Source organism: Elgaria multicarinata, chromosome 2, assembly GCF_023053635.1.
Source record: "Elgaria multicarinata webbii isolate HBS135686 ecotype San Diego chromosome 2, rElgMul1.1.pri, whole genome shotgun sequence".
Classification (NCBI taxonomy): domain Eukaryota; kingdom Metazoa; phylum Chordata; class Lepidosauria; order Squamata; family Anguidae; genus Elgaria; species Elgaria multicarinata.
Genome location: NC_086172.1, coordinates 130,714,639 through 130,726,413, shown reverse-complemented (window position 1 = coordinate 130,726,413; position 11,775 = coordinate 130,714,639). Strand labels below are relative to the sequence as shown.

General features: G+C 42.9%; 1 protein-coding gene across 1 annotated transcript in view; it reads left to right on the top strand.

The window, feature by feature from the left end:
- Positions 1–175: 175 nt before the first annotated feature.
- The window catches only part of RTF1 (RTF1 homolog, Paf1/RNA polymerase II complex component), a 33,838-nt gene continuing 22,238 nt past the window's right edge, over positions 176–11,775 (top strand). Inside the window, 3 exon segments of the mRNA XM_063117692.1 lie at positions 176–284; positions 287–387; positions 8,262–8,372. Coding sequence (XP_062973762.1) covers positions 176–284; positions 287–387; positions 8,262–8,372 — 321 coding nt within the window.

Genomic DNA, 11,775 nt, shown 5'->3' with positions numbered 1-11,775 from the left:
TAAGGCGTCTTCTGGGACTAGAAACGGGACGCGACTGACGCGGGGCCGCCTCGGGGCTCCTCCCTTTCTCCTCCCATCCAGTTCCAACCGGCCAGTGGCGCTCCTTCGCTGGCCACGCCCACGCCCGGCGCCCGCGCCTTGGCCCCGCCCCAGCAGGCGGGGCGGCGTACAGCGCATGCTCGGTGCCCTTTGTGTCCCGAGCTGGTTGGCTGGCGGGCGGCTGGCTCGGCGAAGGCCTGGCCGCTCAGAGTGCTGCACCGTCTGCGGGGTCTGCTTTGAGGAGAGGAGCGGCGGCGGGCCAGCTCCGCCATGGTGAAGAAGCGGAAAGGCCGGGTCCTCATTGACTCAGACACCGAGGACAGCGGCAGCGAGGAGAACCTGGACCAGGTGGGTAGTAGCGCCGCCGCCGCCGAGCTGGGCCCAGAACTCCGTCCGCATCGGGTCTGCGTGGGTGTCTGAGGGAACCCCTCGGGTCTGGTTTGTGTTGCTCACCCGCCCTCTTGGGGTTTATGGAGAAGCGGGGCGAGCGCCTTGGCACCCCAGGGAAGGGAGTGTGAGGGGTGTGGGTGTGTGTAACTGGTCGGCGGGGGTGGGGGGAAGAGAGAGAAGGTATCTTGGCAAAAAACGTAGTTGAGGGGATGGAATGGGCGTGAGGGGGGTAGTTGCAACCTACCTTGGAAGTGGTTGAGGTTGTTGAGATACAGTGGAGGGCAATGCACGAGGGGGCTGAGAGCGCTGGTAGCGATGGGCTAAGAGGCCGCTGTAGCAAGTGGCAGGAAGGGTAGGCAAGGTCTATGCTGTGGCTATAGGTTGTCACGATGCTGGGATCCACCTGAATAAGACTCTTTTCTTAATGGAACTCGGTGGCTGGAATGGAAGGATAAGTAGTCTGATACTTCTTGGAACCTGTAGTAAATTCTTCAGTTATCATTTCTTCAGCAAGAGGAGTCTCCCTGTGTGATGTCTGATTTTGGCTCACGTTGGCATGGTCTACTTTGACCTGCTGCCATCGGGATGGAGAGCTTCTCATGAGATTTTCAAGCTTTTCATTGTTGGTGTATTTCAAAAGTCATCTCAGGCTTAGTGCTCCAACCTCCATAGCTAATTCTCCTTAGTGCTTCCTTTAGCCAGTTTCTCAGTGTGTATATACTGCATCTAAAGTTTTGCTTATTCTTTCTTGGTACCACAGTGCTGCTAATGAGCATTTTGCAAGTATTCCTTGCCTCTTTGCAGGGTGCAATCCCTGCTGTTTGTTTTTGTGTGCTAAACTCTGTTTTAAACTCTGGATGTTTCTCTGGCACCTGAGCCTTTAATATGTCTACTATTTGCTTCAGTTTTTGCAAGATATAGGTTGTGGCAAGCAAGCAAGCAAACCTGTTGTTGTTGTTTCTTGGTCAGTAGGGAAGCAGAGCAGGTAGCAAAGGGATTATCTCCCTTTTTTTTTTTTTTTTTTTTGGTAAAAGGAAGGTCCAAATTAGAATAAGGTAATTTACTTTTTGGAGAGGAAGATTCTTCCAGTCTTTGGTTCTTTCATCCACTGAAAGGCAGAGTTGGATTGCTTGTCTTGAGCCCCTGCTTGGGAATAGCCTTAAGCCTCTTTCTGAAATGCACTCAAGTTGCACAAGCTATCAATTAGTCTGAAAGGTCTTCTATCATCCTCATGGTGCCTTAAAAGAATAGTAACAGGTGAACTATTATGGGTTTCCAATTCCTGAATAGTTCTGCCAAACAGAGGAAGTTCAGAATGGGGATACTAAGGGCATTAATCAACCCTACGTAAGCCTATCTTCATATCCCAATTTTAACAGTCCACAAGTATTTCCTGAGATTCTTTGACAGAGTAAAATGGTAACAGTAAAAGACCCTTCCATTTGGCCTCTCGACTACCCCCAGGATATTCACAAAGGTTATGGTGGCCTACCTCTAGACCTGAAGATTTCATGTCTGCTCCCAACTGAACAGCTTACTGATCCTATCTTCATCAGCACCCCAGTTTGAGAGAGATATAGACATCACAATTTCCTACCCTGAACAGCATGGCTTTATGATAAACCAATCCAAAAATGTGCTGCATTCAACAAAAAAGAGCTTCAGTATTTGGGGATCATAATATACACCTTTCTCAAAGCTTTCCTGTCACTCACCACATGGGTGATCTTGTTAAGGAAATTACCCTTTGTGCTCCTGCCCCAACTATACTAATCCATTGTTGCTCCCATCATGCTACTTCATTCTCAATCCCTGCACTGGTTTCTCATAGAAATGTAGGAAGCTGCCTTATATTGAGTCAGACCAGTTCAGTATTGTCCGATACTAACTGGCAGTGGCTCTCCTGGGTTTCCTAGCCATACCTGGAGATGCTGGGGATTGAACCTGGGACCTTCTGCATGCAAAGCATGTGCTCTTCAACTGAGCTATGGCCCATTGTTACCTGCTATATTAACAGCAGACCACCAGTAACGTATCACTGAGGCTCGTGATTCCCCAGGGCATATGCCTCCTTTTCATTGGTAGCTCAGCCTAACCCACACAAATAGGGTGAAAGCATTATGAGAATAACTCTCCATCAAAGTGACCTCCGATGCGAATGTTAATGGGGGTCATACTGTAGGAAAGCCACACAAGGCCAGTGGAAGTCTCCTACCCTGTCAGTTGGCTGGAGCTATGTGCAGTCCAGCTTGCTCTATTTTCCTTCTCGGAAAAGGTTTCACATAGTTATGTACTGATTTGGACAGACAACATGGCCACCAAGGCTCTCTCAAACTATGAGAGATGCACTTGTTCCAACAGTTTGCAGTCAGAAAGATTTTTTCCTGCCTTGGGTGTAGAATAACGTCACCCGTAATGGAGTATTTCAGAAATGGTTGAGGTAAATGGAGATGTTTCAAGTGGTTGTCGACCTCTTCATCACTCTGTCTGCAAACAACCTCAACACCAAAACAGCCATATGTTTCTCAAGGTTCCAAGAGACTCAAGGGAAAAGCTACAGGTCCATGTCAGTCCAGTGGCCCTGAGACTTCTGTTCTCACTGTTGATGAGAACTCTGTGCAAGGTTCAAATACAAAAGGTTTAAGTCTTAATTTTGTCCAAAGGGGCTATGGTTTTCGAATGCCATGGACCTTTTTGTCTTCCAACCGTGCTTGATACCAGTCTATCCAGATGTCTGATCCCAAGGTTCAGTGCTCCATCCAGAGCTCAAGTGACTCTAGCTGCACATCTTGGAATTTGAATAGTGACAATTCCTACAATTGGAACTGTCAAATGAAGTGGTTTGTGCCATCCTAGCTTCCTGTCAGTATTCTACCAGCAAGATATTTGATATGACTTGGTGATGTTCTAGAGGTAGTGCAAATGTCACTGCACTGAGCCCAACCCCACCCAGGTGTCTCACCATCTTCCTTTAATAATAATAATAATAATAATTCTTACCCACCTCTCCATTTTGATCGAGGCAGGGAACAGTAGTAAGTATAAAACACTGATTAAAAACATAGCATACATTGTTAAAACATACTAAAAAAATCCTAAAAGCATCCTAAAATTCCACTGGATAGGCTTGCTGGAAGAGATCAGTCTGTATAGCTTTCTTAAATGCTAAAAGACTGTTAAGTTGACAAATCTCCTTTGGCAGGCCATTCCACAGTTTGGGAGCAGCAGAAAAGAAGATCCTCTGGGTAATACCTGTCAGCCTAACTTTGACTGGCTGACTGAAGGAAATTCTTCCCAGAGGACCTGAGTGTGTGGGCGGATTATACGGGAGAAGGCAATCCCGCAGGTAGCGTGGACCCAAACCATGTAGGGCTTTAAAGGTGATAACCAACACTTTATACTTTGCCTGGAAACTAATTGGCTGCCAGTGAAGAGATTTTAAAACTGGTGTAATGTGGTCCCCCCTAGATGTACCGGTAACCAGCCTGGCTGCCATATTTATACTTGGCTCAGCAATACTACAAACGAGAAGGATCTTGGAATTGTTGTAGATCGCAAGCTGAATATGAGCCAACAGTGCGATACGGCTGCAAGAAAGGCAAATGCTATTTTGGGTTGCATTAATAGAAGTATAGCTTCCAAATCACGTGAGGTACTGGTTCCTCTCTATTCGGCCCTGGTTAGGCCTCATCTAGAGTATTGCATCCAGTTCTGGGCTCCACAATTCAATAAGGATGCAGACAAGCTGGAGCATGTTCAGAGGAGGGCAACCAGGATGATCAGGGGTCTGGAAACAAAGCCCTATGAAGAGAAACTGAAAGAACTGGGCATGTTTAGCCTGGAGAAGAGAAGATTGAGGGGAGACATGATAGCACTCTTCAAATACTTAAAAGGTTGTCACACAGAGGAGGGCCAGGATCTCTTCTCGATCCTCCCAGAGTGCAGGACACAGAATAACGGGCTCAAGTTAAAGGAAGCCAGATTCCAGCTGGACATCAGGAAAAACTTCCTGACTGTTAGAGCAGTGCGACAATGGAATCAGTTACCTAGGGAGGTTGTGGGCTCTCCCACACTAGAGGCCTTCAACAGGCAGCTGGACAAGCATCTGTCAGGGATGCTTTAGGGTGGATTCCTGCATTGAGCAGGGGGTTGGACTCGATGGCCTTGTAGGCCCCTTCCAACTCTGCTATTCTATGATTCTATGATTTTGCACTAGTTGAAGTTTCCGGACTAGGCACAAAAGTAGCCCTATGAAGCCCAGTATTGGGCAAAAGGTGGGATACAAATAAATATAATATGTACAGTACATTGCAGAAGTCGAGCCTCGAAGTACTACCGTCTTTAGGTCTTCTAACTCTAGGAAGGGGTGCAGCTGTCGTATCAGCCGAAGCTGATAGTAGGCAGTCCTGGCCGTCGCATCTATCTGGGCTGTCATTTGGAACAACGGATCCAGAAGCACCCCCAAGCTGCGAACATAGTCTTTCAGGGGGAGAGTAACCCCAAACCTTTCCTTCAGTCCAGCTTGGACTAGGAGCTGGCACAATACTCTCAAGAGGCATGTAGTGTCCCAGGGTAGTTTGCTAGGGCATGGGGTGGATTCCTATTCTCTCTCTCTCCCCATAAAATAATTCCTGTGAGGGCTTCATATATCTTTCCCTTCCCCCATCCCCCACCCACAAGTTTTCCACTGGGATTTGCGTCTGGAGTTTGGGGTTCTTACTTCCCCATGCTTTGAACCTATCTGTTCTTTTCCTTATAAGGAACTCAGCTGGAAGATTGTGTCCTGGTAGCTGTCATCTCTTCCCAGAGGGTAGACAAGCTTGGGGTTCTCTTGTGTTGCATTCCAAAAGAGTTGTCCTCTGTCCAAAACTGGCTTTCATTCCCAAGAAAAATGTGGTCTTCCAAAGAACTCAGAAAATAATTTTGTCATAACTCTTCCCACCCTAAGAAGTGGTTCAAGCTTGTGCCCTAGGGCCTATCAGCATTGTTCTGAGGAGTTTGTATCGTCTCATAGTTTGTGTGTTACGAGATGGATGCACCAGAAGAGGAAGGTGTTCAGGTCCACTATTAGTAGATATTTCCAGGCATATATTACTCTCACCTAACTGATCTAAGAGCCACTTCCTTCACTCCATATGGAATCACAGCCCATTATATGTATTTCACTGCTGCCTCCATAACATTGGGTACAGACACTCCCCTTGTGGACATCTCTAGCACAGCTACTTGGGCCAGCCCTTATACAGTCATAAACCATTTAATATTTTCATGTTTACACCTGTTGAGGCATCCTTCAATAAGACAGTTTTCCAGGAGATGCTGTAGGGTGTTCTTATCTGACCTGGGGATACTGATTTTCAATATTTATTGACTGCCTGTTCTACTGCCCTGCTGACCAAGAATGAAAGTTATGCTGGTTGGGTGCTAAACAATACTTCTGCTAGAGACAGTTTTAAAATTAAAAAACCTAGTTACATGGATAAGACGATTGACGACAGTGGGACTAATACCATACTCTTTAAACACATGCACCTAGAGTGTGACTCATTGAATTCAGTGGAACATATACAAATATAAGAACTTTGTCGGTCAGTTTAAACCCAAATATTTCATCTTAATATTAGATTGATAGAATGCACACGAATCTGGAAAGGTAGAAATTGATGCTTGCTTACTTGATGCAAACGCTAGCTTTAATCTACCTCAAAAGGTATTGTCTGATTTTGCAGCCTGGTAGTGTAAATCAGAGATGCCAAGTTTGTACTAGTGATGCACACTATTTATTCCATTTATATCCCGCCTTATTTCCTCCAAGGAACCCAAGGTGGCGTATTTATAAAAATCCTCTCCATTTTATCCTCACAACAACCACCCTGTGAAGTAGGTTGGGCTGAGAATCTATGACTGGCCCAAAGTCACCCAGTGAGTTTCCCTGGCCACGTGGGGACTAGAAGCCGTGTCTCCTGACTCCCAGTCCAACACTCTAGCCACTACACCACACCAGCTTTCAGCTGTAACTGGTAAATTTTAAAATACATTTGTCATTAAAAAAAACCCCTCTCCTTTACATACTTAAATCATCACTTTCTGCAATATTTATATTTGGCATAATGTGTAAACAAACCTTTAGTTATTGTGATGTTAACCTTCCAAATCTTCAGGTAATATAAGCCAGCATATGTTTGAGAATTTTGGATTTGAGAACTGCTTACACAGAATCTATGGTAGTTAGAACTAGGGATGGAGAACATGTGGCTCTCCATATGTTGTTGGATTGCAACTCCCATGATCCTTCAATACTGGCTATGCAGGCTAAGGCTGATGAGAGTTGCAGTCCAACGATGTCTGGAGGGCCACATAAACTCTATCCCTGGTCAGTTCTACATTGCACTCTTTTCTAGTTGCTTGATAACTGTAGGCAGTACTAGTTCATAAGAATCAGAATTGATCAAATAGTAGAAGCTGACAGGGGGCATGAGGGAATACTAGTCAGAGGAAAATGCAAAGCTTCTTTCTTCAGCGCTTGAGAATGTACCATCTTCTTGCATGTTTCAAGACCGTTAGTCAAATTGCTGCTAAATACACTGCAAGGAGTTGCATCACTTTTCACCTTGGCAAACAAGCCAAGCCCACTGAGGTACAGCTTCTCAGACAAAAGGCCAGTTAATAAAACATGCTGCCATGGTTTTTCCAAACCATAGTTTGGTGATTTGGAGCACCCCCCAGCGTTGAAACTATCCTGGCTTGAACCAATGCTTTGGGAGCAATTAATGGGCTAGTAGTAACTATGGTTCAGATGTCATGGAGACCATCATTCTCATTAACTAGGAAGGGGAGGGGGGAGTGCATGAGCCTCCTGATGCCCAAACTTAGCTTGGAGATCAGGTAGCATGACATCTGGGCCAGATCACTGACATAATCTTTGGGAATTAATACTTACCTCTTGGGTTTCAGATTCTACTGAGCTCAGTACATGTTTTTCAATCCATGTTCTTTAACATACTGATTAACATACTCAGTCTAAGCCTCTTCCCTGTGATAATGCTCCCAGTTTCCTTTATATCCATGTCTTTGTGGTTGTCAGACAAGGGTCTCCATAGAATTCTCTAGTGCATCTATGCTGGTGTTTGACTCTTGAAGTCACAAGTATGAAGCTACCCTCATTCCAGGAGCAATTTTAGTTAAGGTGTTAATTTGGGTGAGCACTCCCATAAGCAAACATTTTAATGTGACAGGCAGCCTGCATTTTTCAACCATTCAGACCAGTGATATTGTATGGTAACAAATATATTAGTGAGTGCATTTTTAAAAATGTATCTGGCTGACAAAATTTCTAAGGACTATGTGTAATACTTCTACAAAGTGTCCAGCTATTTGTACTTACTTTACATTTATATTTAAACTATTCTTGCATGAATTATAAGTGAATTACAACACTTTAAAATATTGTCTAATTGGAATAATCAACATCAAATACATTTACACCTAAAACATTTATAAAAATACACTGAGCCATTTAACAACATAACAAGGATAAGATGTTTTTGAAGCTTTCTGAAATGCATTTTACACTTTTCTGTCAGATTTACTTAGGAGGGAATTCAAAGGAATAGGGGTGTGAAAGTAAAAGCTCTGCTTGTGTTCACCTGGTGAACATTTTCGTTTTTCTCTTGTGCAGCAGACTACACAATGACATATCACTGTTACCTTTTTCTAAGGGAGACTTTAAAATACTGATATGGGTGGGGTAGGTGAAGCACTGTACTGGAAATTGTATCTCTCAGTTTTGGAAGAGTCTGTTCATCTTTTAAGTTAACTGTTGCTTTCATCAGGAGCTCCTGTCATTGGCCAAACGGAAACGTGGTGATTCTGAGGAAAAGGAAGCACCTGCTAGCAAGCCAACAGCATCTTCAGACTCTGAGACTTCAGACAGTGATGTTGAGGTACGTTTATGTTAAGTGGATTATATCAAATGAACTAATGTGAACTATTAGATTGTAAGCCTATGTGGCAGGGTCTTGCTATTTACTGTTTTACTCTGTACAGCACCATGTACATTGATGGTGCTATATAAATAAATAATAATAATAATAATAATACTGCAATATTAGTGATGGGAATATAAATAAACATTTATAGAGCCCTCCTACAAAGGCCTGGTACATTTGGTGTTGTATACTCATATTGAATATGTCTAGATTTGGAAAAGACTTGTGTTCCACTGCCTCTCATAAGTAATAACCTGAAAGTGGCCCTTCTTGAACAAAGAAACTGGAGAGGGAGACTTCAGCATGAAACTGCTGAAATTACAACTTAACAAGAAATTCAGCCCTATCACTTCTGGCTTAAATGGAGGTAACCATTTCACTTCCACCTGACCTCCATGTTTACATATTTCTCTACTCCTACTGCCAACTTAAGGTAACCATTGTGTTCTAGTCCATGAAAGCTAAGACCAGTTTTCCCCAATTGAGTGCTCAATAGATACGTTGGACTAGGACTTTCTTTATGACCATGCAGTCTGGGGATGATGGAGGTTATAGTCCAACACATTTGGAGGGCGCCATGTTGGGGAAGATTGGGTTTTGCCATAATAAATGTGCAAGTCTTTACAGCACTATTAGATTGGTTTTTTTGTTGCAACAGACTAACGTGGCCTTTGGAGACACATAATTTTGTTCAGCTATGTCACACCTTGCAAAGCCCATTTATATCTATTTATTTAAAATATTTATATACTGTCTTCCTTCAAAGTTGGTTTCTGGGTTGTTTGTCAAATTAAAACAACAACAAAAAGTAAGCCACATAATATAACCAATAATATAAGCAGCAGCCAGGCACCTCTCCATCGTGCCTGGATCCAGATCCAGCTGAGAGCCGCCCGCCCTCTTGCTACCAACTGTCACAATGTATTGTCAACTTTGTATTCCTTTTGGTGCCTCCTGAAAACGTCATTGTTCCAGGAAGCCTTTCCTTAATGACCAGCCACAGTTCATGGCTCACTTTTCATTTTACTTCTTTTAAAAATCTATTTTAAGGTGTTTATTCTGTTTTTATTTTATTTTATCTTGTACATTGCTCCAAAATTTTGAATGGGGCGCGGTATATAAATATTGTAAATAAAATAAATGAGGCCATCAGTGGGAAGCAGCAGCAGCAGCCAGGCACCTCTCCATCATGCCTGGGTCCATCTCCATCTGAAAGCCGTCCTCCCTCCTGCTACCAACTGTTGCTGCTGAGGCCATCAGAGGGAAAGGAAGTGGCAGCTAAGCATCCCTTCATCCTGACTGGATCTGTATGAGGCATGGAGAGGGAGAGAAAGCGGCAGCACTTTCACTGCCATGATTTTCTGAACTTTGCAACTATGAATCTAGTGCCTAAATTTGGTTTTTATCCTCTTCCCACCCAATCCCCTTTCCCTTTTTGTCATATTTTTTAGATTGTAAGCCTGTGGGCAGGGACTATCTTAAGAATTATTTTTGTAAGCCACCTCGAGAGCCTTTATTGGCTAAAGGGTGGGGTAAAAGTGCTATAATAAATAAATAACCAGCTAGCACCTAAAGAGAGTAATTTAACCAGGAGTTAAAATGCCTTAAATACTTTAAAAACATGAGAAAATAAAGGGCTTATCTAGTGCCTAAAAAGAATATAATGCTCATTCCAAGTACACCTCCCTGGAATGTCATCCCTAAAGGCCCCCTCTCTGGGTGTCACCGATTTCACCTCTAAACAAGAAGGGAATCATGAGAAGAGGCTTTGTTTATCTCGGACTTTGGGCAGGTACCTCTTCTGGCCATTAAGGGCTTTACAAACCAATACTAACACTTTGAATTGGGTTTGGAAACAGAAAAGCAGCCAATGGAGCTCTTTAACACTGGCAAGATATGATCCCAATAGGCTGAACCAGCCAAAATTCTGGCAGTTGTATTTCTCCCCTTGCCAATATCTTGCACAAAGATTTTAGTATTTTACGGTAGTTATTGGATTAGTCTAGGTGCTGGACCCAAGAAAAGTATGGTGTTAGCATGGGAAGTTCTAGAGTGATGGGACTTGGTGCCAAGATTTTGTTTGTTTGTTTATTTACAGTACTTTTAAACTGCCCAATAACTGATGTTCTCTAGGCAGTGTACAATACATTAAAAGAAGAAAGAAAAACCGTACATAATATAACCAACAAAGAATTACTCTTACAATATCATAAAAGCAAAAATAAAACAGCAGAGTGGAGTACTTAAAGCACTAAAATATTTTTTTATGTTTAAGGGAGAATAAAAAAGTCTTCACCTGGTGCTGGGAAGGTCATAATGCAAGAGAGCATTCCACTGAAAAGGCCCTCTCTTGGAGCAACCCACTTTATTTCATTTGGTGGGGATACTTTGAGGAGAGTCTCAGATTTTGACCTTAATGTCTGGGTAGGTAAATATGGGAGGAGACGTTCCTTCAGATGACCTGGCCCCAAGCTGTTTAGGGCTTTAAAGGTCAAAAGCAGCACTTTGAATTAGGCCCCCAAACAGACTGGCAGCCAGTGCAGATGAAGAAGTATTGGCATAATATGATCAGATTGGCCAGTCCCAGTTAGTCCGAGTCTAACCATATTTTCGACTAACTGAAGTTTCTGGACCATTTTTAAAGGCAGCTCCATTTATGATGGTTGCAATAATCCAAATGGGAGGTTACCAGAGCATGAATAATGTTGCAAGTGTGTCTTGAAGGCAAACTGTGTGGCTAATTGCTTTAAATAGAGCTCCCTATTTTCAGTAGTATTTTAACGTCTAAAGAAAACTGCTTTAAAATACCACCCATGGGAGATATCCAAGATCTATATGCATGGGATAGAAAAGGGCTGGCACTGTAAAGCACCTAAAGGGGACCTCATACATTTGGTGCTGAAGTAATAGAGCTGTATAATACTTAAATTGTTGTTAATGTCATTAATAAGATATTTCAGTTGCAATTACAACCTAACACTTTGTGTTTGCTCAACAACATAAGATAGTCGAATAACTCATCCTGAAGAGTATTTTTTTTAACTTAGTTTAATTTTAAATTAATTTTGATTTATTGACTGGAAATGTTGTCCTTTGATCTTGTTTTCCTTCTGAATTGATGTGGCTTATACTTATTTTTATGTAATTTTTTTAAAAAGAGAATTAAATAGGAATGTATATGCACCATCTTCCCTTTTGCCAATGCCTCCTGGGCTTTGCCTACCTAACTTTGAAAATATTAATTGGAAAGCTTTGGCACTGAGAGAGTGGCACTGCTATTGCATTATTCTGGTTTGCTTTATTCTCACTTACAGTGGTTACTGACTATTATACTGACTTCCTCCTCCTTTCCTATCAC